This window comes from Rhinoderma darwinii, chromosome 2 (genome assembly GCF_050947455.1).
Source record: "Rhinoderma darwinii isolate aRhiDar2 chromosome 2, aRhiDar2.hap1, whole genome shotgun sequence".
Taxonomy (NCBI): domain Eukaryota; kingdom Metazoa; phylum Chordata; class Amphibia; order Anura; family Rhinodermatidae; genus Rhinoderma; species Rhinoderma darwinii.
In genome coordinates this window covers 239,093,441-239,120,849 of record NC_134688.1, presented here as the reverse complement: position 1 = coordinate 239,120,849, position 27,409 = coordinate 239,093,441, and the positions used below count along the sequence as shown (strand labels likewise).

Genomic DNA, 27,409 nt, shown 5'->3' with positions numbered 1-27,409 from the left:
AAATAAGATGGAAATAGTTCTTTACTCATGCATACCGGCAGCTTTACCTGAGCGAGAAGATGGATGCGTTTCTGTAGCCCACTTTTAATAGACTATTATTTAGCTTGGTATTGATCTGAAAGAAATTTCATAAAATGGATTAAAAAAAAAAAAAGAACACAAAGGATATGGATACACTTTTTGTAAGGTGATAGGGTCCAGACATGCCAGATATGATTCATATTTTGTCCCTTCTCTGTATTATGTTGGTAAAAGCTGGTTAGGATTATTAACGCTAGAATTAAGCTGAAATACAGCACTGTGTAATGGATATAATGCACCTGCTCATATCATATAGTCAGGTCTTTTTGTTCTGCCTTGAACGCTTATGATAGGAAACATTGCAATCCTGTATTCAGAATGCATTTTTATTTTTGTATTCAGCACTTTTCCAGACCTGGTATATATGGAGCCAAAGTAAATACAGTTTAAATTTGTCATACATTTATGTATCCTTTGCAACCATGTACTGTCAGGACACATACTGTAGACTGTCGGAGCCAGATAGACCTCTCCAAGAATCCATTTGACGTTATTAGCCAATAGAAAACAATGCAAATTACTAAAATAAAAGCCAGTAGTCTAGGCACTAAGCTCATAGAAGTTATTTATTCGTAGTCTTACAGAAAAAGTCTGCAGAAGAGATTTCATTAAAGACTTCCTTAGGCTGAGGGTATGCAATGACACTTTTCATTGCTAGCGAATTGCGGTAAAATTACAGGATTACCGAGAAGCGGCCTCACTGTTACCCTATGGTAAACATTGAGATTGTGTTATGGTTGCGGTAAATCCAACTGTAGCCGTGTAGCCCCAAAGTATGTCATATTCGGTTATGTTCACACGGATCAGATTTGCTGTGGGAAACTCTGCAGTAAATTTGAGCCAGATTCCGCAGGGAATTCCGGCCTAAAGTCTGCACTAAATCGTGTTTGATTTAATGCAGATGGTCAACCAAATTTGCAGCTGCGGAGAAGAGGGGATAAAAAAAAAAAGACTGTACTCACTACCCCTGGTGCTGCTGTAGTGACGCGTTTCTGCTCCCCTGACTGGATTGTGTTGAGCCAGACTCCTGGGATGACGTCTCATCCTATGAGATGCTACAGTGGTCACATGGTACAAAACGTCATCACAGCCTGGGGAGTAGGGACGCGTCGCTTCAGGGGAGGTGAGTATAGTCTTTTTTTCTTTGAAAGTAAAAGGTTGTTTTTTCTTCTAGTTGCGATTTCTGCTGAAGAAATGCAGCTATTCTGCAGCAAAAAACACAACATTTGCTTTTATGGCAGAATTTTACTTCCCATTGAAGTCAGTAGGGAAAATATGCAACAAATGCACAACCACTCCACAGCATAAATATAAATTTCACACCACATGACAACTTCTCCATGGAAATTTTCCACAGCGTGTGGATCAGATTTAAATCTCATCCACTTTGCTCCTACTGAAATACACTGTAGGGTTTCTGCCCGCAAATCCAGACGGAAAATCTGCAGCAATTACGCTAAGCAGTGGCGTAGCTATAGGGGTCGCAGTGGTCAAAGTTGCGACCGAGCCCCCAAGCCTGGGGGGCCCACGGGCCCCCGTTGCCATATAGCATGCTTATTAAATAAATTTTCTGTGCCGTGAAGCCGGCACTTCCTGGTTACTGTCACATGGTACACTTCGTGTACCATGTGGCCATGTTGTCATGTGACACGTTTTCCAGCCAGTGCAGTGGAAGAGCTGGTGCGGAGGACTACATGTGAGCTGCTATTGTAATGCAATGTATTGTGTTGTTGTAATCTATTGTGTTGCCTTGTAATGTATTGTGTTGTATTGTGCGGTTTGCGGTGGAGAGGGGGGGCCTGTTAAATTACAGCGCCCCCCTCCTCTCTCTACCGCAAACTGCACCATACAACACAATACATTACACACTGTGGGTTGCGTCCCCCTGCGGGGTCGTGTGAAGACCTCCGGGGGGTCGCGAGTCACTCACCGAGGTCCCGGTTCCATTCAATGCTGGAGCAAGGAGCTGAAGTCTCCTTGATCCAGCATTCACTGTGCCCTGAGCGGCTCGATGCAGGCAGGCGGGATGTAATGACATCATCGCGCCTGTTTGCATCAAGTCACTCATAGCACACACCGGAGGAGGCTAAGGATCCTCCACCCGGCGTGGATAGATAAGGAACGGGGATAGGTAAGTTATTATGCTCTTTTTCTATTATGCACATATTGGGGCATTATACTGTATGGGGGCTGATATGGTGGGGGGGCATTATACTGCATGGGGGGCTTATATTGCATGGGGGCTGATAAGATGGGGGGGCATTATACTGCATGGGGAGCTCATATGAGGGGCATTATACTGTATGGGGAGCTGATATGGGGGAATTATACTGCATGGGGAGCTGATATGGGGGGCATTATACTGTATGGGGAGCTTATATGGCGGGCATTATACTGTATGGGGAGCTGATATGGGGGCATTATACTGTATGGGAGCTGATATGGGGGCATTATGCTGTACGGGAGCTGATATGGGGGCATTATACTGTATGGGGAGTGGATATGGAGGGGCATTATACTGTATGGGGAGCTGATATGGGGGGCATTATACTGTATGGCGGCTGATATGGGGGAGCACTATACTGTATGGGGGCAGCTATGTGGGCCATTATACTGTGGGGGCTGATATGGGGAGCATTATACGGTATGGGGCTGTTATGGGGGGGGGCATTATACTGTATGGGCATTATACTGTGTGGGGGCAGCTATGGGAGCATTATATTGTGTTGGGGCATTATACTATGGGGGCTGTTGGGAAAGGCGTCTGGGCATAGTCGCACGCAGGAGTCTGATGATGGTGGTGTTGGGGAGGGGTAGGGGGGCCCAAGCTGAATTCTTGCACCTGGGCCCATGAGCCTTTAGCTACGCCCCTGACGATAAGTGTGTAAATGGGAACTACATTTGATATCAAAAGTTTGGATCGGTGGGGGTCCGGGTACTGAGATCCCTACCATTACTGAAACAAAGGTGCAGAAGCGGTCAGCTGAGCGCTTTGCACTTTCAAGTGTGATCAGCGCGCATCGTCAGGCTAATAGAACGTCTATGTGAGCTGACTTCAGCTTGTCAGGGAGAGCCAATCACATTCAGTGACGGTGACGGTCTCAGCACCCGGACCCCACCGATCCAAGCTTTTGATATGTCTCTATGACACATCAAAAGTTTGATGAATGTGCAGTTACTGCTGATCTGATAGAAGATGCTGCTAGAAAATGCTGAGCTGATAGAAGAACTTACTCAATTAGGACCCCCTCCCTTCTGTTATCTAGTGTCCACTACCACATACAGTATGGCTATCTCCTCTGGGGGCCTTATCACACATGGCTGATCACAGTCTGCTGATATTACAATGACTCTCAATAACAGGATCCCTGGAAAAGGGCTAATATAGGAGGGACCCGCAATCACACTTTGGCTGCCTTATTTCTTCTCAGTGGCAGTTTCAATTACACAACTACAGTGACCAGGGCATGACACCATCAATGTAACTTCTTGTCAGGGCTTCTGCTAAAATGACAGGTTCCAGGATTTTTACATAAGGCTTGTTATAATGTTGAATGGGAGCTACATTCTTTCTCTTTCCTTCGACCCCTTATGCTACTTTTATGTATTTTAGATAAATAAGACCATCAATTTTCTTTATTTATAGCTTTGTTGTTGTACCCTGAGGACAACCCCTATCCATGTGCCCAATTAGGACATCAAAGAGGGTGGTGCCCCAAGAGCAGCGCTCTCTTTGGTGGATATGTTTGCTTATTTTGGAAGATTTTTAGATAAATTTGTATACAGCATAGGTTCCATGTGCTGACTGTTTAGCCCCTAGAAATACAAACAGTAAATCGAGGTCTACTGGTAGATCTTTGGCAGGTCCTGAGTAGATCACTGACGCATTAGTTCAACAATGGGGGCACTTCATTCCACAAGTTGTGTTGGAAAGCAACAGTAAATGTTATTACTATTGTTCTCAGCAATTTATGTTACTATAAAGACTGACACATTCTTGACACATCTACTGAAATTAGTTTTTCTATGAAAATATGTTGCGTTTCTGCCGAATTTTTGGGAAAACATTTGCAGATCTGTAGATCTCTGCCTCACCAAGGTGTAAGAGGGTCCCCTGGTGTAAGGGGTCTTAATATTTGCAATAACTGGTCAACCTACCACTGCTTTTAGAAGTTGAGCAGTCCTCTGGAAATCAGCTGATGATGTATCATTATACTGTGGTAGGTACGTTCTATTTAATAATTTAACGGAACCCACAAACATTTTGCATGTCTCACTGGAAGCAGGTTGGTCAGTTACATTAACTGAATCTTGTGAGTCAGAGATAGGTGTATCCACCGCAACTTGCGTGAAGTTCATGGTGATTCTGAAGCCATTCAAAATGACTGGGAGCTCTACGAGATTAAAGAATAATAATAATGATGATAATAGTAATAATAATAACAAGAACAACAATTATTTATATATATATATATATATATATATATATATATACACACATGCATACATACTCATAAAATATATTTTTCATTTGTTACAATTATTTTTTTTATTATTTTAACCTTCCTCAGTGCCCTACAAAAGAAGGTAAAAAGTCAGTAAGATGTAAGGTTGGTGTTGAATCCTCTTAGTACTATCCATTATTGCATGTTGCTATTTCTTTTGCAAAAGACCTCATGGTTAACTCTCTCCCCTAGGCAATGTGGTATCAGAGTTTACCCTAGTTATCTGTCGAATACGAGACAACCTACAATTTGGCAGATCATCACATCTCTGCGGCAGCATCATCAGTGTTTGGGGTTCCCACTATTCCACCTGGGACAGCCAGGACGTTGATGAGGACTTCATGCCGACACGTTGGAGACTGTTTGGACTAACATGTCATCTGGCAGGTTGACCAATGGGCACAAGGACATTTCATGGATGGCCATCCAGGGAGGACTGCCTCTTAGGTCATTCATGCATGCCCGCAACCTGTGCAAGACCCGGTATTGCCCCAGGTGCCCCTTCACGGAGGAAACATTTTTGCACACTTTCTGGCAGTTCCCCTTTGCATATGGTCTGTTGAAAGCCTTGGAACACGAACTCAAGGACTCAGTTCCCAGGAACAGACTGTCGTACCGCTCGGTACTTTATGAACTATTTCCTGGGAGTAACACGGATGGATCAATCCAGGAGGCCTGGCGCCTTATGTACTGTTTTAAGGACGCTATATGGTTTGCCAGGAATCGTCTAATTTTGCGGAGAGAGAGTGTGTCCGTCCAGGACTGCAGCAGGATGATCCACAGCCTGCTCAGAGACAATTCCACCTGGGACAGCCCGGACATCGATGAGGAAGAGGACTGATACTCCCCTTCACCCTATGGTGATGCAAGTTCGGTTCCGTCAGACAATGGGGAATTGGAGTATGGCAGCGGTAATACGGATGCTAAAATGTGACTGCTTTACGCTGAAACTGGCATTTACACACTATGCATTTTCAAATAAGGAGTTTAAAAAATTGTAAATGAGGATCTAATAGTAATTTCCTTCAATACCATCCTTGCAGCTGGCGAGTAGCGTCATTGGTACCTAGCAACAGATAATGTGAAAGCCTTGTGCGAGGCAGCAATGTCTTGTGTATTTGTCGATACACGTGGCATTTACAGATTATGCTGCCAATAATGATTTTACAGCAGCAGGATTGATGTAGCTCATGGATAAACCATAGTTTTATTTTTGATGTTTTCTCACTAGGCCAGTTGTTATGATCACTCTGACCTTTAGAAACTCGCTGCTTCTCAGGAGTCTTAGATTGTGTGCCATCTTCCCAGCACTGCTGACTACCCACATGGGAAAGGGATCAGCCACTGAGTTAGCATCAATAGCGGATCATCATTAGGGCGTTATGGGTGGCCGCCCAAGGCCCGGGGGCCCATGGCTGCCCAAAGTACAATGCAGAAAATGGTTCGGAATGCACTAGATCCGGGTAGGTGCACGAATAGGGTCCCAACCCAATCGTATTGTTAAAAAGTATTCGGCACACTGAGTCGTAAGTAATGGATTCTTGAAAATGTTATTGTGTTTGATGCCAAGGGTTAGGTGCAACGTGTCGGTCAAAGGACCTTCGTCAGGCACTATAAGTATACAGAATATTTATACATTGGTATATTAGCATCATATACGTACATTGGTCAAAGATTTAGAATAACGTAAAACATGACGTAAGTAAGGAAAATAAATAAAATATAGAAAATAAAATGAAATAAAACAAAGAACAGAATTGTGCTGTGAAATATCACAGGATAAATAATCAAGCAAGAACAGTATGCAGTGGCGGATTATCATATGGGCGATTCGGGCGGCCGCCCGGGGCCCGAGGCTCCCAGGGGGCCCATGGCAGCCCGAACCGCACATCATTTTGCAAACCTATTCAGCGCGCTAGCGCTGCTACAAGCCGAAGATGAGGAGGGGAGGAGCAGAGAATTGGCCGGGATCCAGGGGTAGGACACGCCTCCCTGACAAGTGCGGGCGCCGCCATTGAGTAACAGAACAGCGACGGACGGCTGTTCTGTTACTCCAAAGCTGCAAGAAGAGCCGGGCGGGCGGTCACCGGCGCTGAGGTCAGTACAGGCTTATCCTCCTGCCCAACTGGTTCCCGACCGCTGGCTGTATTTTTACGGCCAGCGGTCAGGGACGGGTCCTTAAAACCCGAGCCATAGACTTTCTACGGCTCGGGTTTTAACATGCTGCCCGCGCGATCGGGCAGCTGAATGTCGGGTCTCCGGCTGTCAGTGACTGCCGGGGACCCTGAGGAGAAGACAGAAGCAGCTATTCTGCTTCTGTCTTCTCCGATGTCTTACACAGCGTTCAATGAACGCTGTGTATAGGAATAAAGACAGCAGCAGCGGCGCTGTCTCTATTCCTCCCGGTGATCATGTGACTGGTCACATGATCGCCGGGTGCCGTTAGTGGCAGACTGTTGCTGGGTCTAACTAGACCCAGCACAGCCCTATTAGTGACAATCGTCACTATGAGAGGGCTGATTTTCCCTGTAACTGGGGCTGCTGTGCATCTCCAGTTACAGTGGAAAAACATGGTGTAAAAGAAAGAAAAAGTATATATAAAGTTCCCCAAAGGTCTTTTTTGACCTTTGAGGATCAGACCACAGTAATAAAAAAATAATAAATTAAAGTGCAAAAAAAAATTAAATAATAAATACACATAAAATACCCACCCCCAAAAAAAACATTCCCCCCGCCAATCATTGTTGTAACGCTAGCGCTGACCCAATTACCCTAATATAGACATGTAATATATTAAAATTTACGGTAGACAATGGCGATCACAAATAAAAGGTCTATTTTAGGGTAAAACTATGTTATTACCAAAAAAAATAGCTGAAACGTAAAAAAGCTTATTTTTTTTACTATTATTTTCAAACTTTATGAATAAAAATTCTAAAATAGCAAAAAAGGTGTGTATAAAAACGATAAAAAACGAAACCTGCATTGTCTACGGAAAAAACGTCGCAAAAATCACGTCGTTTTAATTTATTTTTTATAAAAATGTGTGTTTGGTGCAACTTTGTAATTACGTTTTATTAAAAAATATTTTCACTTTTTGAGATACAGCTGCTTTGTATCCTGTATCCGTCAGGTCAGCAGGACTGACGGGATCAGTGACACGGGCCCTGCGCTAAATTATAATCTTAGATGTGATAGATTTGAGGTGGATCCTGCGTGTCACTGATCCTGTCAGTCCTGCTGACCTGACGGATACAGGATACAAAGCAGCTGTATCTCAAAAAGTAAAAATATTTTTTAATAAAATCAATCAATCACACACATACTAATATATATATATATATATATATATATATATATATATATATATACATATATATATATATAAAATTATGATATAAAGTTTTTAAATGTGTACATAACATTGTGGCACTATATACAAGGGGGAGCGCTGTGTGGCACTATATACAAGGGGGAGCGCTGTGAGGCACTATATACAAGGGGGAGCGCTGTGTGCCACTATATACAAGGGGGAGCGCTGTGTGCCACTATATACAAGGGGAGTGCTGTGTGGCACTATATACAAGGGGGGGCGCTGTGTGGCACTATATACAAGGGGGAGCGCTGTGTAGCACTATATACAAGGGGGGGCTGTGTAGTGCTATCCACAGTGGTATGTGTGTGGCGCTCTTTATAGGGGGGGGGGCTTTTTGGTGCTATTTACAAGAGGGGGAGGGCTGTGTGGCGCTCTCTACAGGGGGCTGTATGGCACTATCTATATGGGGCTGTGTGTAACGCTCTCTACGGGGGGAATGTGTGATATATAGAGGGGGCTGTGTATGGCGATATCTATGGGGGTGTGTAATATCTACAGGGGCTGTGTGTGGCACTATGTACAGGGGGCTGTGTGTGGCACTATGTACAGGGGGCTGTGTGTGTATGTGGCGTTTTACAGTGTGTGGTATTATATTCAGGCACGCAGTGTTTAGTGCTATTATATTTAGGGGCACAGTATGTGGCACCATAATAACTTTATTTGCGTTTATAGGTGTGGAAATGTTGGAAAAGTGAGGAGACGTCTGAGTGGCAAATTCTGCAGAAATGAGTCATGGCCGGGAGAAGTCGTCATGAGCGCTGGATCGGATGGAGAAGAAAAGAGGAAGAAAACTACTAGAATCTGAGACGTCGTCACCTGTGAGTCACTAGATTTATAGAGAATCTGTCACCTCTCCTGACATGTTTATTATAGGAATCCTTGTATTTCACAAAAAGTCTTTCTGTAGTCCAGGACTGATAGACAATTCCCCTTGTCAGGAGGATGTGTCCCTGCACAGTGTGATACTCTCAGTATGTATGGACACAGCCCTGTGACAAGGGAAATCGTAACACTGTTAATGCTTGCCCAGAAAGGTAGTGTTAAAAATAGTTACGGCGCGGCAGGGCGGCGGTGAGGAAGGGGGGCCCAAGTTTGGGTAACAGCCCAGGGCCCATGGTCTACTTAATCCGCCACTGACAGTATGAGTGTACGGACGACATCCTCATCCCAGGCATAATAATGTAATCAGGTATGTGACAATATAGCGAGTTCCTCATATAGGCAGCATAGACAGTTCCACAGAGACTGTGTTAACAAATAGAGATATCTATACATAGATCGTTAGGGAAAAGACAAGGGTAAAGCAGTATCTCTTGCTGTCAAACAGGCACATCGCTAGGGGCAACATAATAACACAATAACATAGTAGTATAGTATGACAAGCTTCTATGGTCTGCAGAGGCTATCAGTCTAGTGTTAGCTAGCATAACATCAGACCACAATTGCAATATATTGGGTGCAGAATTGTTGTCAGGCATACCTTGTTACCCTGGTTTCTGGTATGTCCAGACGATCGGCGCTGTAGATACGAATGGCGGGTTTCCGCTCCTTTTTGGCGCTAAACTGGGGGATATATCGCAGGTTTAAATATCCCTGAGCGGGGCGGGCAGTGGGCGTGTCTCAGCGCGCGTCTGATTGTAGACGTCACGCTGTGGGCGTTCTGCTGATCAGAGGACGCTCGTGTCCTCTCCTGTCAAACCCTGCCTACCCTGCATCTGGTTGGTCCGTGCCGTCCCTAGTAACGCCTACATGTTATCGAGCGTGTGGTGGCTCAGGGGAATCCCTGCTGCCGTCTCCCGGCTGGTCTCGTAGTTAGAATACACTTTGTGCCGTGCCAGAGACCTATTAAGTTGTGGGGAAACATAGATGATGTATACGCTATTATGATCAGGTGACATCTTTGGAGAGCATACATTAAAGGGACAGTATTTCTCGGACATAATATATTAGAAGAGGTAACTAGTGATAGTTTTTAAAGACTTGTCAATCACCTAGGTAGGTACAGGTAAATAGTAAGGGAACCACAGTTACTGGTTGTGTATGTTGTCTGTGTATACAGACAAACGTTTCTATGTTCTAAATCTCAAGAATTAGGAGGAAGAGTATTAGTGCGGTACTAATGAAACAATGGGCACTAGTCTATCCATAAGATGGTACCTAGTTATCTGTCTGTTGCAATTAGGTAGGATGAAAAAAGTCTATGTGTACAGACATTTTGATTAATATCTCTGTCAAAATTCCTTAATATAGGTTATTACATCCCCTGTTGTGCAGGAGAACTAATACTCTAAAGGATACCTTGTTCTGCATGTAGGCAGGTATTTATGCCCCATGTTGGGTCAGCGTGTCTGCAAAAGAGATATTAGTCATATTTAATGGTGGTTATTTGTTGCATGATTATAGAAAGCTGCTCACTTCATACTCCTTGTTCAGGCCTTTGGGCTCCAATGTTTGCAACCTATGAATCCAGTACGCCTCTCTGCGCTTAAGTATCTTAATCCTATCTCCTCCTCTTCGTGGGGCTGGAATATGTTCAATTACCTGAAACTGTAACTGCGAGATGTTGTGTGTTCTGGCTAAAAATTTTGGGTATACCCCAAGAAAAGGGACATTCCCTTGTCGATCCTGTCTACAGTGCTCCCACATCATAAAAGGTGACATACTACGACATCCCCAGACTGGTGAACGTATACCGATAAAGGAATATTTTACATGCAACACGAATTATGTCATCTACCTGATAAAATGCCCATGTGGGCTAGCGTATGTGGGAGAAACGACGCAGCGCATACGGGACAGGATAGGCCAACATAAGAGCATTATTCGATGCAACAAGACCCTATTACCTATTCCGGCAAATTTTTTAGCCAGAACACACAACATCTCGCAGTTACAGTTTCACAAAGTACAATGCAGTTTGGGCGAGAATCGCGGCAAAAAACGCAACAAAACTGCATTGTGTATGTCATGCAAAAGGACCTTAAGACATAAGGTCACATGACCTTACCTTTGCAGTTCTTACTACTGTTTAGATACGTGCTGGTCATATGACCGCATGTCCAAGAACTGCAGCAAGACTCCACAGAGAAGACTGTAAGGTGAGCTGCTAGGTAAGTATAAGAGGATGGATTTGTTTAAGGGGTCTGTACTTCTAATTGCCAAGATAAGGCTGGATACTTAGGCCCCATTCACACGACAGGAAAACTCGGCCGTGCGGGTCTATTCACACAGCCAATTTTTAGGGGGCCCGGTAAACCGACCCATCAAAAACAAAAACATGCCCTATTTTAACAGCCGCACGACTCCGATAGAAGTCTATGGGGCCATGTAAAGCACGGCCGTCACCTGAATGTGCTCAGAGTGACGGCCGTGTCTACCGCCGCTCACTCTCTCCTCCTCCTCACAGTGCGAAGTGCATGTGAGGAAGAGGCGATTATTTGTGCTGCCACAGCCCCCTTGTAGATGGCACTCCTTTCCCAATAAATAGCATCACTGTAGCTCCCTGTAAGAACGGAATCCCTCGAATCCCCGGCCACAGCGTTGCTGAAGCTGTAGCCGGGGATTCCGCACCAGGAAAAGTCCCTGACTTCACTGTCCATATTGATAGTGACATCAGGGACTTCTCTTCGTGTGGTCCCATACAGTGGCGCTATCTATAGGAGGGGGGTGCTATATACAGGGGGGCTGTGCGGCACTACCTACAGGGGGCAGTGTGTGGCATTATCTACAGGGGGCAGTGTGTGGTATTAGCTACAGAGGGCAGTGTGTGGCCTTAGCTACAGAGGGCCTTAGGCTCTATTCACACGACAGGGTCTGAGTGTCGGCCAATAAAAACTGCCGTTCCGGGCCGCGTTTCCGTTTTTATTGGCCGATTTTGACCCGTTTTGCATCCGTATGTGACAATTTTTTGCATGCCATGAATAAGGACACAGACGTGTCAAAAACGCGTAGGCACATTTGAACAGGGCTTACTGCTATCCTTCACCTAACATTCATTCCTGTACTCTGCCACAGAACTACTCTATATAGTTCTATTATTTTTACCTTTGTTATACAATAAAATTGGAACAGGAGTTCCTTTTTAATGCACACCCAGCGCTGGATCTTGGTCCTGTTTTTCTTCCGACAATTTTTTGCCACACACTTCCTTCTGCAGATAATGCCACACACTGCCCACTGTAGATAATGCCACACAATGCCCACTGTAGATAATGCCACACATTGCCCACCGTAGATAATGCCACACACTGCCATTGGTAGATAAGGCCACACACTGCCCTATGTAGAAAATTCCACAGACTGCCATCTTTGGATAATGCCACACACTGCTATCTGTAGATAATGCCACACACTGCCATCTGTAGATAATGCCACACAATGCCATCTGTGGATAATGCCATACACTGCAATCTGTAGATAATACCACACACTTCCCTCTGTAGATAATGCCACACACTGCCCACTTGTCGGCAGTGCTACACATTGTAGATAGCACCCCCGTAGATGGCGTCACAGTAGCTCTTTGTAGGAGCGGAATCTCTCCGGTGATTAGAGGGATTCCGCTCCTACGGGGAGCTACAGTGGCACTATTTACGGATGGGGTGTCATCTGTGGGGGGCGGGGTGAGTGCTATCGACAGTGGGCTGTGGCACTGCCTAAAGCAAAAAAATCTCATCCTTCTCACATGCACATTTCACTGTGAGGAGGAGGAGAGAGCGAGTGAGCAGCAGAAAGCTCGGCTGTCACTCGGGTTACATACAAGTGGCGGCCCCATAGACTTCTTTGGGAGCCGTGCGGCCGGGAGAACAGGCCAAAAAATTAAATAAACGGCCGTCACACGGCCGATTATTGCCGTCGTGTGAATGGGGCCTTGCACTATGCGCACAGATAAGGCTCTATGTGCATCTCCCCTGTCAATCACACTCATTATTATTAGTTTTCCATAATGATGATTCTTCAGGGGCATAGCTGGAAATGTGTGGCAAGACAATTTTGTTTTGGCCAGGATATTTAGATATAGGACTAGAACCGTGAATGAAATCCTTGCCCTGGGGGAAGAAAAGCCGCGCTATGACTGGGATTAGTGGACGCAGGTGTTAGGAAACATCCGTCACTTTTAGGTTGTCATGACTACTAGCCGAGCTTCTGGGTGGCCCTGGTTTGACATGCAGCGCCAATCTTATTTCTCTATCTGCAACCTATCAGGGCCAAGGGTGGAGTATTTGAGTCTGTTCAGTTTTTTTCATTGTTGCTTGTGATTTTCTTGTGAATGCATGTGTCTGACCAAGCTCCTGGTTACGCCCTGAATCACCTTAACTTCTTGGACTCTTTGAACTGAACTTCGGCTTTGTCTTTGGATCACTCTTCTCACTGATTTGGATATTATGCTCACAGCTGGTTTCGACCTCTGCAACTCCTGGTATTCCTCTGTTCTGCGATTTGGACTTTTAGTCTCTCGTGGTTTGAACTCTGCTTGTTGATCACCCCTCTGGGTTTCTGGTTATCCGTTCTGGTATTGGCTGGAAGTGCACCTCCTGTCTAATACCTTATTCTGTAAAAGCAACCTGGGTTTTATGCGACCAAATCCAACCTGACTTGCGGCGGGCTCTGGTCAAGACCATAGAGTAGCCTTAGACTCTGCTGACCAGAATGTTGATGGACTTGAGGTAGCTGATTTACTTGTACGATTGATCCAGACGGTCTCCAGCTGCTTTTGGGGAATTGCTTGTATAGAAATACTATAAACTTTCACTCTAGGGAACTGCTCAGGTAGTGATTCCATGACAGAAGGGACTGTATATATATATATATATATATATATATATATATATATATTTTCTATTCTATTCATCAACTTCTTAGCTATATCTGCTTCTGAAAGAGCAGGGTGGCAACTAGTATGACCATCACAGCTTTTTTTTAATATAGAAGTCTAGGGCTGATGGATAACTGACGAATTGCATCTGTCGGAGGTACATAGGTTTTCTTTTACATGTTTCTTTAATATCTCATGCCATACATCTCGGATATGGTGGTTTTAGAGATAAGTTAAAACTATGAAAACCTTTGATAATTATTTTTTTTCTTTTTTATGTAATGTTTTGGCCACCTAAATATTTTTCTAATATAGATTAATTGAAAATGTTATTTCATTTTAGAGCTGTAGCTTTATCTATCCACTATACATAGAAGCTGCAGAATGCCACTGTAAGCCAAATCCGTCAGTCAGTGGGGCTGAGGGCTTTGCTGACACCGGCTCTTGTGTGCCTCTGACACACAATCTAACCCTAATACCGATTACCATCAGAGGTATATGTTGGAAAGATTCCCGACATATACACTACCGTTCAAAAGTTTGGGGTCACCCAGACAATTTTGTGTTTTCCATGAAAACTCACACTTATATTTATCAAATGAGTTGCAAAATGACTAGAAAATCTAGTCAAGACATTGACAAGGTTAGAAATAATGATTTTTATTTGAAATAATAATTTTCTCCTGCAAACTTTGCTTTCATCAAAGAATTCTCCATTTGCAGCAATTACAGCATTGCAGACCTTTGGCATTCTAGCTGTTAATTTGCTGAGGTAATCGGGAGAAATTTCACCCCATGCTTCCAGAAGCCCCTCCCACAAGTTGGATTGGCTTGATGGGCACTTCTTGCGTACCATACGGTCAAGCTGCTCCCACAACAGCTCTATGGAGTTGAGATCTGGTGACTGCGCTGGCCACTCCATTACAGATAGAATACCAGCTGCCTGCTTCTTCCCTAATAGTTCTTGCATAATTTGGAGGTGTGCTTTGGGTCATTGTCCTGTTGTAGGATGAAATTGGCTCCAATCAAGCTCTGTCCACAGGGTATGGCATGGCATTGCAAAATGGAGTGATAGCCTTCCTTATTCAAAATCCCTTTTACCTTGTACAAATCTCCCACTTTACCAGCACCAAAGCAACCCCAGACCATCCACCATGCTTGACAGATGGCGTCAGGCACTCTTCCAGCATCTTTTCAGTTGTTCTTCGTCTCACAAATGTTCTTCTGTGTGATCCAAACACCTCAAACTTCGATTCGTCTGTCCATAACACTTTTTTCCAATCTTCCTCTGTCCAATGTCTGTGTGCTTTTGCCCATATTAATCTTTTCCTTTCATTAGCCAGTCTCAGATATGGCTTTTTCTTTGCAACTCTGCCCTGAAGGCCAGCATCCCGGAGTCGCCTCTTCACTGTAGACATTGACACTGGCGTTTTGCGGGTACTATTTAATGAAGCTGCCAGTTGAGGACCTGTGAGGCGTCTATTTCTCAAACTAGAGACTCTAATGTACTTGTCTTGTTGCTCAGTTGTGCAGCGGGGCCTCCCACTTCTCTTTCTACTCTGGTTAGAGCCTGTGTGTGCTGTCCTCTGAAGGGAGTAGTACACACCGTTGTTGGAAATCTTCAGTTGCTTGGCAATTTCTCGCATAGAATAGCCTTCATTTTTAAGAACAAGAATAGACTGTCGAGTTTCACATGAAAGCTCTCTTTTTCTAGCCATTTTGAGAGTTTAATCGAACCCAGAAATGTAATGCTCCAGATTCTCAACTAGCTCAAAGGAAGGTCAGCTTTATAGCTCCTCTAAACAGCAAAACAGTTTACAGCGGTGCTAACATAATTGCACAAGGGTTTTCAAGTGTTTTCTAATCATCCATTAGCCTTCTAATACAGTTAGCAAACACAATGTACCATTAGAACACTGGAGTGATGGTTGCTGGAAATGGGCCTCTATACACCTATGTAGATATTGCATTAAAAACCAGACGTTTGCAGCTAGAATAGTAATTTAGCACATTAACAATGTATAGAGTGTATTCCTGATTAATTTAATGTTATCTTCATTGAGAAAAACTGCTTTTCTTTCAAAAATAAGGAAATTTCTAAGTGACCCTAAACTTTTGAACGGTAGTGTACCTGAGACGAAAGGCCAAAAAGTAGCCCGGGAACTGGGCCCGAGTGCAGGGGCAGAGCATCAACTAGCACACTGCCCAGGGACTTCAGCACTCTGGAAGCTCCTGACATCACTGTCCATATATAGACACTGACCTCGAAAGCTTTGTAAAGCCGGAGTCCCCGGCCAGAGTGTCAGCAACGCTCTGGCAGGGGATTCCAGCCATGGAAAATCCCTTGACGTCAATATCCATCACAGTGATATCGGGAGCTCCCCGAAGCATATGTCTTAAGCTGTGACAATTGCTATAGAGTAGCATTCATCACACATATGCTCTTATGTTAAAAACTTATTCCGTGAGGTACGCGTTTTTTTGTGGGATCCCTCAGCATGGAATAGCGTAGACTTCTACGCTATTTTATTATACAAAAAAAAGGTATACCGACGTATATAAATTCCCCCCATTGTACTTAACTTTAAAATATCTAGCCATTCTTTTTTTTTTTTTTTATTGATTTTTTAAGCTCTATTACAAAGTAGAAAATGTAACATATCAAAAGCGATACATGTGAAAAGATAATGTACAATAACAATTTCATACATCACATGAAATGACAGTATATGAATTGTCCGATCACATTTACAATATCAAGGACGTGCTTTAATTACGTTTTGTTACATATGACATTAGAACAAATGAACTAAACAATCATAACCCCCACCCACCATAGCTCAAGGACCCATTAGTTTTTAATTAGATTGCTAAAAGAAAATAGCACGTCAGATCTAGTAGTCATATCTGGTGACACCCATAAGCTTCATATACCTCCTCTCCTCGCTCCCCACCTTCACCGAGACCCCAAGTTACCAAGCGTCCCAGAAAGAGCTCTGGTCAAATACCAGGACGTATAATGGAATGGAGCAATCAACTCCACAATCTCACTTTGTTGATAACGTTTACAAATAAAGACCTTCCATTTCTGGAAAAATGTTGAAGCTTTGGATTCCGGTGTACATTCTATATCCAATTTATCCATAAGTATACCTTTTTTCATCTGGTACATAAGGTCAGTAAGTGTAGGTAGAAGAGACGTAAGCCAATGGGCCAATAAGCACCGTTTAGCAATCAGAAGAAAGACCATGAAGGGCTTGTGGTATACAAGCAAGGTCAGGAAAAACATGAAATAAAAGAGGTAAAGGATCCATGGTAAGTGAGATTATCTAGCCATTCTTTGGTTCCCCACTGGTCTTTGTTCACTCCACTGCAGCAATGATATTTGTCTCGACACAAGACCATGACAGACAATGACTGGCCGAAATAGTGACACCAGTAAAGTTGAAATGTCCTTCTTTGTACTAGAAGGAAAAAAAAGCAAGTAAGGGCACTTCATAGGACAGTACATCTGTATGGTTTGGAGAACTGACACCAGAACACAACAGCTTATGTGCTCCCATTTTCCGGTTATATAAGAGACACAACTGCTATCAAACCTTGTAAAGAGGGGTGCTGCGAGGTCCGAAAATCACTGGAGTATCCTGTAGACAATCGAGATTTCAATATACATGAAATATACAGTATAAAAGGAAAAATGGCTGATCTATTTGACATCAGATTTTCATTGGGAGCTGACTAATATATGGCAATGCCCTTGATCAAGTCACTGAAATGCCCGCTGACATGAATATACCACTGGACGACCAGGGATCAGGCGGCTGGGTGACCACCCACAATGAAATCCAGAATGCTCACTGACCTTTGTTACCAAATGCTTAATACCACTAATCACTGTGACCAACATGGACAACTTCCTAATATTCACTATGCTAAGTACATTCTAAATGTGGTAATTACACATATTACACCAATGACAATGGACTGAGACTTACAATAGGGTCTGTTGGGCTCCGACGTAGTGTCCGTCATTTTGATGGGCAAAATAGCGACATATGCAGTTCTATTTTACCTGTGAAATTTGACAAATACTGTGACTGAGGTTCCAAACGGCGTCTTTGACGCAAATGTGAACAAATCCTTATATGTGGAAAGTACAGAAAAATGAGGGGGGAAAAAATACATTTATAAAGTTTTGCTTATCACTATGCAAAAAAAATAAATAATATATATTATGTATATATATATATATATATATATATATATATATATATATATATATATATTCAGTCTGCTGCACAGTGATAATAACAGGGGAGCACTTCATATGATATTTATTATCTTCCGTTCCTTATATAGCACCATCATATTCTGCAGCGCTGTACAGGATGTATTCACTCATATCAGGTTTATTGACCCAGTATTCCTGAAGGTAAGCCACAAAAGCTTCCTTGCCAGTGTGTGTGCCAGTCACAGGTAAGACCCCTAATCATGTCTGCCATAGATGTCCCCATAAATACATATAATAGAGCATCCAAGCCAGGGTGACTGTCAGCCCATCCCACTGAGGCTTCTATATAATCAAATCGGCCAATCACAGCTGCTCTGGTTCTCAAAACAGCTGATTGGCTAATTTGAATGCCTGGGTGTGTCAGGAGGCGGGGAATTCCTAGACAACAGTTGGAGCGAGCAACCGATATCCCAGCAGGAAGAGGAGCTTGTATGTGCCGTCTAACAGCAACGGGGGCCGCATAAGTGAACTCTACTACTACCCCCAACATTATTGCCCCAGCCAGAGGTAGAGCTAAGTGTCTCCATTGGCACCATAAGAATGCTAGAAGCTAGGGGATGTTCCTGCCATTCCACATATAGTTATATAAAAAGACTAAAGTTCATGGCTCACATGTATTAATGTATTTGTGTCTTTTTTGCCACATTTTACTCCAAAACAGCGTCAGTGCACCACAATTTAGAACCATTTGTGCCATGAATGTCAGTTTGTAAAACTGGAGTGACAAGTGGGCGTGGCTTACTGCTTCACCGGGATTTCGACAGATTTACAAAATTCAATCACCAAAAAAAAAAAAAAACATAAATGAGGACAAAAGTTGCATCTCTACTCAACACAGATCCTAAAGCAGAAAAACTGGAGTAACGTCAGCCAGTGTGACAGGTAATGGCGGTGATGTGTGTTGTGGCGGATTTATCAAAGGGGGAAGATGCAGCCATCATTTTATCATAACTTATATCAATAAATGAGTCTAGCTGAAGCCATCTGTTCTAACCTGTGTAATAAGGCAGGCGTTGTCCGGGGTATTAGTGTAGCGGGATCTATTTGGGGGGCACTGTGGCATTGTTATGCTGCTGTTATACAGCAGGGGAGGGGGAACTTCGTCTCAGTCACTAATTGCTAAACATGAAACTCCCTTTCTTTATAAAAAGAGGTTCTACAGCAGCTGGGGCTCCTATTACACAGCACTGTTTGAAGAAGAAGAAGAAGAAGATGTTCTTATTCTAAACAAGGTTCTGCAGCAGCTGAGGTGTTATAAGAAATAATGTCCCCAGCTGTAAGATACAGAATTACTGGTATATGTCTGAATTGTCACTGATAAAGAATCTCTTCTATTTCAGCCTCGTCTTGTGCAGGATCTTCAGCTCTTCTGGTTTATATGAAGCTCTCGTACTTGTGTTTGACGTCATGAGGCGGATACACCGCGGGTATGTATGGAGCTTCTCATCCTGTTCTTAGTGATAGGAGCTGCAGTTTCATTAACCCCTTGGTGGGCGCATTGTGCCATACATTTAAGGTGCTGGAAGGATGTATTTCCCGCACAGCGCCATAAATGTGCGTTTCGGGGATGGGGCAGGCAGTGGAGCTGTGCTTACTCCATGTAATAGATGGGATCCTGCTGCAATGCCCGATATTGGACATAACTCAGATTCTTGCCATTTAATTCTTTAGCTGAAGCTCTCAACAATGGCTACGGCATCTAAGTGGTTAGACAGAGTGAAGGGTCTACCTCTGTCACCCCATAGGTGCCTCCGTGTTACGAGTTGCCAAAATGTTTTGTTATGACTGAAATAATACTATTAAAAAGAGCAATACATAATTGGTATAACCGTAAACATAGCAACCTATACTATAAAACGAGCACATAAATTACCGTAACACACATGGTGAAAGTCATACAAAAAAAGATACAAAACAATGGCTGAATTTCTGTCTTTTGTGCATCCCTCTACCAAAAAAACCGAAATAAAGGATAATCAATAAGTCCTATGTACCCAAAAAGATACCAGTGCAAACTATAACTGGTCCACAAAACTCAAGCACCCATAAAGCTATGGCGCTACAAAAATAAGTGTGTTTTTAAAAAAAAAATAGTAATACATAAAAAAAACGATATATATTGGTATCACCATAATCATAAAAACCTGCAGAATAAAGTTAACATGTCACTTGAAGAAAAATGTGAATTTGCGACACAAAATGTTCATGCTATATGTGTCTATGTGGGACCACCCAGTGGTTGGATGTTGATTGCAGACTTTTAATTAGTCTTTATTAAAATTTTGTTTTACTTTTTGAGATACAGCTGCTCTGTATTCTGTTTACAGAGAAGCTGTATGTAGCACTAAATCCTGTTCCCGTCAGGTCCGTGGGACTGACAGGTTCAGTGACAGCGGGTTCTGCATGTCTCAGGCACGCAGGATCCACCTGTTATCCATCACATCTAAGTTCATAACTTAGATGTGATAGATTACCAGTGGATCCTGTATCTCAAAAAGTAAAATAAATTTTTAATAAAGACTAATTAAAATGTTACACCAAACACTGACCTGTTTATAAGGTGTACATAGCATTTACATTTATTCCATGAGAAATTGGATTCCTTAACCAAATTCAAGTAAAGGTAAGGGTGGACACATCTGTATATTGCATGATGAACGGCATAATAACAAAATCCAGAAAACCAAGGAGGAAGTGCCGTTTTTTCTTACAACCCCACCCCCCCACAAAATGAATTACATTATATACATTAAATTTTACCAATTCAAAATTCAACTTGTACTACAAAAAACAAGCCCTCTTACAGCTAAGTTATGGAGCCCGGAAGGCGTCAAGGCTTTTAGTGCATTTAGTACATTTAGTACATTTAGTGCCCTCTGTGGATAATACCACACAGCCCCCTTCTCTGGTAGTGCCACACAGCCCCCTCCTCCCAGGTAGTGCCACACAGCCCCCACCTCCCAGGTAGTGCCACACAGCCCCCACCTCCCTGTTAGTGTCACACAGCCCCCTCCTCCCTGGTCGTTTCACACAGCCCCCCTCTTCCCTGGTACTGCCACACAGCCACCCTCCCTGGTAGTGCCACACAGCCACCCTCCCTGGTAGTGCCACACAGCCACCCTCCCTGGTGGTGCCACACAGCCACCCTCCCTCTAGGTAGCGCCTTTGCGGTTTCCTCTAGGAGTGGAATTCACAGCCAGAGCATTGTCAACGCTCTGGCTGGGGATTCCGCTTCAGGAGAATGCTCCTGACGTCACTGTCCATATATGGACAGTGTTGTCAGGGGCAACCCTAGAGCCATAGTCCCGGGGCAGAGCACTACTAGCACTCTGCCTGGGACTCCTGCTCTCCTCCTGACATCACTGTCCATATATGGATAGTGACATCCGTGGCAGAGCTGAAGGTCCGGGCAGACCGCTAGTAAAGGCTCTTCTCCAGTACTCTGATCCTGGGGAAGTCTGTGACATCACTGTCCATATATGGACCGGGCAGAGCACTACTAGCACTCTGCCTGGGCACTGCTCTGTTCCTGACAACGCTGTCCATATATGGACAGTGATGTCAGGGGCTTCCCCAGAGACAGAGTCCCGGAGCAGAGCCGCTTCTAGTCTGGGACTCCTCTCCTCCTGACATCACTGTCATATATATATATATATATATATATATATATATATATATATACATATACATATACATATACACATATATACAGTGATGCCGTGACAACTGCAGCGTCAGCCCCCTGGCAGCCGAGTGGGCCGCCCCAGGGTAGTTCACCGGGTGCGTAAGCCGGCGTTGCCCCTGCGACATGAATGCGGGATGTCGATGGTAGGCATGGCAGCATGCGGCGGGCCTAATGAAGGTCAGCCATCTTTGTACGCCTAACCAATAGACGACTGTCAGAAATAGCATTAAGTAGTCAGAAGTAGTTAAAAAGAAAACCCATTTTCTCTCTAAACTACGGTTTAAAAATAATAAAATAAAGATAATTAGTATTGCTGTATCTGTAAAAGTCTGAACTATTACAATATAACATTAATTAAACCGCACGGAGAACGCAGTAAAAAAAAAAACATTAAACCGCCAACTGCTGTTTTTTGATCACTTTATTTCAACACAAAAATTGGAACAAGTGATTAAAAAAAACTCATGTACCCCAAAATGGTGCCAAGAAAAATTAAAACGTTATTGCTCTCAGAATATGGCAACACAAAATTTTAAAAGTAGTCAAAAAAAACAACAAACTATATCAATTTTGTATCGCCATAATCGTATTGACCCACAGAACAAAGTTAACATCTCATTTGCGCGGTAAACACTATAAAAACAAAACACAAAAAACAATGGAGGACTGTTAGGGATCTGCCAGGTACTTCATCTAGCTATACTCCTGGGATTAATCAATCCACACCTGAGGCCAGACCTGCTCGACTGACACCATCTCCCACCAACCAGGGTGGCAGGCTCAGGAGTGGGAGAGCCTATCGCGGCCTGGTCTCTCGGAGTTAGCTCCGCCCCCTGCCCTTTATTACCTGCCCTGTGCTCTCCCTCAGTGCTTGTAATTCTTTTGGATTCCTGGCCCCACTGCTGCTTGCTCCAGCCTGCTTCTGCCGTGCTTCTGCCTTGCTGCAGTTCTGCTTGCTTGCCCTGGCTTGCTTCTGTCTCCGTGCCTGCTCGGGTGTACTCACTTCGTCCTGGTCCTGACTGTTCGTTCGCCGCCCCGTTTCCTCGTGGCGTTCCGTGGCTACTGCCCCTTCCCTTGCGTGTTCCCTGTTTGTCTTCCTGTGCACTTAGCCAGCGTAGGGACCGCCGCCCAGTTGTACCTCGTCGCCTAGGGCGGGTCGTTGCAAGTAGGCAGGGACAGGGCGGTGGGTAGATTAGGGCTCACTTTCCCTTCACCTCCTTCCTGCCATTACATAATTACAAGCCCTTACCTAGTCTACCATTTCTCCTACGCTGACGCTACCATGGACCCCCTTGAGACCCTGACCCAGCAGATGCAGGGCCTCTCCCTACAGGTCCAGGCCCTGGCCCAAAGGGTCAATCAGGGTGACGCTGCTTTAGTAGTACCCCTCACCTCACCTCTAGAACCCGACCTCAAGTTACCTGACCGGTTTTCAGGGGACCGTAAGACGTTTCTCTCCTTCCGGGAGAGTTGCAGACTGTATTTCCGCCTAAAGCCCCACTCCTCAGGTTCCGAGAACCAGCGGGTGGGTATCATCATATCCCGACTCCAGGAAGGGCCCCAAGAGTGGGCCTTCTCCTTGGCTCCTGACGCCCCTGAACTTTCCTCTGTTGATCGTTTTTTCTCTGCCCTCGGACTCATTTACGACGAGACTGACAGGACTGCTTTAGCCGAGAGTCAGCTGGTGACCTTACGTCAGGGTAGGAGACCGGTTGAGGAATACTGTTCTGATTTTAGGAAGTGGTGCGTAGCTTCTCAGTGGAACGATCCGGCCCTAAAGTGCCAGTTTAGGTTAGGATTATCTGACGCCCTGAAGGATCTGCTGGTTAGCTACCCCTCGCCTGACTCCCTTGACCAGGTTATGGCCCTAGCAGTACGACTTGACCGACGTCTCAGGGAACGTCAGCTAGAACGCTTCAGTGTGCTCCCCTCTGACTTTTCTGCGATTCCCCCCGAGGTCCCGTCTCCTCGCCCCTCCACGGAGGACTCGGAGGTACCTATGCAACTCGGGGCCTCCATGTCCCCTCGACAACGTAGAGAGTTTCGCAGAATGAATGGTCTCTGCTTCTACTGTGGGGACGACAAGCATCTACTGAACACCTGTCCCAGGCGCAAGAATAAGAAGCCGGAAAACTTCCGCGCCTAAGTGATCATCGGGGAGGTCACTTGGGCGCACAGGTATTTCCCGTTAATGTGAAACGCAATAAAATTTTGCTTCCCTTTCAGGTCTCGTTTGCTGGCCGGTCTGCCACGGGCAGTGCTTTCGTGGATTCTGGCTCATCTGCTAATATCATGTCTGTGGATTTTGCTATGTCTCTAAAGATGCCTTGTATTGATTTACCTTATCCCATCCCTGTAGTAGGAATCGACTCAACCCCCCTTGCTAATGGTTATTTTACTCAGCATACTCCTGTTTTTGAACTCCTGGTTGGCTCCATGCATTTGGAGCAGTGCTCTGTACTGGTGATGCAGGGATTATCGTCTGATCTGGTATTAGGTCTTCCCTGGTTGCAGTTGCATAATCCCACATTTGATTGGAATACTGGGGATCTCACCAAATGGGGTAATGAATGTCTTATGTCATGTCTTTCTGTTAACTCTATTTCTCCCCGGGAGGAGGTAAACACGCTTCCTGAGTTTGTTCAGGACTTCGCCGATGTGTTTTCTAAGGAGGCCTCCGAGGTGTTGCCCCCCCATAGAGATTACGATTGCGCTATCGATTTGGTGCCTGGTGCCAAGCTTCCTAAGGGTAGGATATTTAATCTTTCATGTCCTGAACGTGAAGCGATGAGGGTGTATATCCAAGAATGCCTGGCCAAGGGTTTCATTCGCCCCTCGACTTCTCCTGTAGGTGCTGGCTTCTTCTTCGTGGGGAAGAAGGATGGTGGTCTTAGGCCGTGCATTGATTATCGTAACCTGAATAAGGTCACCGTAAGGAACCAGTACCCACTTCCTTTGATTCCGGATCTTTTTAATCAGGTTCAGGGAGCCCAATGGTTTTCTAAGTTCGATCTACGGGGGGCATATAACCTTATCCGCATCAAAGAGGGGGATGAGTGGAAAACTGCGTTCAACACACCCGAGGGTCATTTCGAATACCTGGTCATGCCCTTTGGGTTGTGTAATGCCCCTGCTGTCTTCCAGAATTTTATTAATGAAATCCTGAGAGAGTACCTGGGTAATTTTCTTGTTGTGTACCTTGATGACATACTGGTGTTTTCCAAGGACTGGTCCTCCCACGTGGAGCATGTCAGGAAGGTGCTCCAGGTCCTTCGGGAGAATAATCTGTTTGCTAAGACTGAAAAATGTGTCTTTGGGGTACAGGAGATACCATTTTTAGGGCAAATCCTCACTCCTCATGAATTCCGCATGGACCCTGCCAAGGTTCAAGCTGTGGCGGAATGGGTCCAACCTGCCTCCCTTAAGGCGTTACAGTGTTTTTTAGGGTTCGCCAACTATTACAGGAGATTTATTGCCAACTTCTCGGTCGTCGCTAAGCCTCTTACGGACCTTACCCGCAAGGGTGCCGATGTCCTCCATTGGCCCCCTGAGGCCGTCCAGGCCTTTGAGACTCTCAAGAAGTGCTTTATCTCGGCCCCCGTGCTGATTCAGCCCAACCAAGAGGAGCCATTTATTGTGGAGGTTGACGCTTCCGAGGTGGGAGTGGGGGCCGTCTTGTCCCAGGGTACCAGCTCCCTCACCCATCTCCGCCCCTGTGCTTACTTCTCTAGGAAGTTTTCGCCCACGGAGAGTAACTATGATATTGGTAACCGCGAACTTCTAGCCATTAAATGGGCTTTTGAGGAGTGGCGGCACTTCCTGGAGGGGGCCAGACACCAGGTAACGGTCCTTACGGATCACAAGAATCTGGTTTTCCTAGAATCGGCCCGGAGGCTTAATCCTAGACAAGCTCGGTGGGCACTATTCTTTACCAGATTTAATTTCTTGGTTACCTATAGGGCTGGGTCCAAGAATATTAAGGCTGACGCTCTGTCACGTAGTTTCATGGCCAATCCTCCTTCCGAGAAGGATCCCGCTTGTATTTTACCCCCTGGTATAATCGTCTCTGCCACGGATTCTGATTTCGCTTCTGATATCGCGGCTGATCAGGGTGCAGCTCCCGGGAACGTCCCTGGGGACAAACTGTTTGTTCCCCTGCAATACCGGCTGAGGGTACTCAGGGAAAACCATGACTCCGCTCTATCTGGTCATCCTGGCATCTTGGGCACCAAACACCTCATTACCAGAAACTATTGGTGGCCTGGGTTGCCTAAAGATGTTAGGGCTTACGTCGCCGCTTGTGAGGTTTGCGCTAGGTCCAAAACCCCTAGGTCCCGACCTGCGGGCCTACTACGTTCCTTGCCCATTCCCCAGAGACCTTGGACCCATATCTCCATGGATTTTATCACCGATTTGCCTCCATCTCAGGGCAAGTCGGTGGTGTGGGTGGTAGTCGACCGCTTCAGCAAGATGTGCCACTTTGTGCCCCTTAAGAAGCTACCTAACGCCAAGACGTTAGCTTCTTTGTTTGTGAAACACATCCTGCGTCTCCATGGGGCCCCAGTCAATATCGTTTCTGACAGAGGGGTACAATTTGTTTCCTTATTTTGGAGAGCTTTTTGTAAAAAGTTGGAGATTGATCTGTCCTTCTCCTCCGCCTTCCATCCCGAAACTAATGGCCAAACGGAAAGGACCAACCAATCCCTGGAACAATATTTAAGGTGTTTCATCTCTGACTGTCAATTCGATTGGGTCTCATTCCTTCCCCTTGCTGAATTTTCCCTGAATAACCGGGTCAGTAACTCGTCAGGGGTCTCCCCGTTTTTCTGTAATTTCGGGTTTAACCCAAGGTTCTCCTCCGTCTCCCCTGGTTGTTCCAATAATCCTGAGGTAGAGGAGGTTCATCGGGAACTGTGCACTGTCTGGGCCCAGGTTCAGAAGAACCTAGAGGCGTCCCAGAGCGCACAAAAGATTCAGGCGGATAGTAGACGTTCTGCTAACCCCCGGTTTGTCGTCGGGGATTTGGTCTGGTTGTCGTCCAGGAACTTGCGCCTTAAGGTCCCGTCCAGGAAGTTTGCTCCCCGATTTATTGGACCTTATAAGATCATTGAAGTCCTCAACCCTGTATCCTTCCGTCTGGAGCTCCCCCCATCCTTTCGCATACATGACGTCTTCCATGCCTCCCTCCTTAAACGCTGCTCCCCGTCCTGGTCCCCCTCGAGGATACCTCCTGTTCCCGTTCTCACCCCTGAGGGGGTGGAATTCGAGGTGGCCAAGATTATGGACAGTAGGATGGTCCAGGGCTCCCTCCAGTACCTGGTCCATTGGAGAGGATACGGGCCGGAGGAGAGGACTTGGGTACCTGCCCGTGATGTTCACGCTGGGGTATTGATCAGGAGGTTCCACCTCCTCTTCCCCACTAAACCGGGTCCCCTTAGTAAGGGTCCGGTGGCCCCTCATAAAAGGGGGAGTACTGTTAGGGATCTGCCAGGTACTTCATCTAGCTATACTCCTGGGATTAATCAATCCACACCTGAGGCCAGACCTGCTCGACTGACACCATCTCCCACCAACCAGGGTGGCAGGCTCAGGAGTGGGAGAGCCTATCGCGGCCTGGTCTCTCGGAGTTAGCTCCGCCCCCTGCCCTTTATTACCT

The 27,409-nt window shown here is 45.1% G+C and overlaps 1 protein-coding gene across 1 annotated transcript in view; it reads right to left on the bottom strand.

Annotated features, from left to right (window-relative positions):
- LOC142741020 (transmembrane protease serine 11D-like) overlaps positions 1 to 27,409 on the bottom strand; it is a 159,965-nt gene that overhangs the window by 39,470 nt on the left and 93,086 nt on the right. Inside the window, exons 5-6 of the mRNA XM_075850427.1 lie at positions 4,240 to 4,475; positions 48 to 115 (exon numbers count right to left, since the gene is read on the bottom strand). Of these exons, the coding sequence (XP_075706542.1) occupies positions 48 to 115; positions 4,240 to 4,475 (304 nt within the window). The remainder of the gene's footprint in view (positions 1 to 47; positions 116 to 4,239; positions 4,476 to 27,409) is intronic.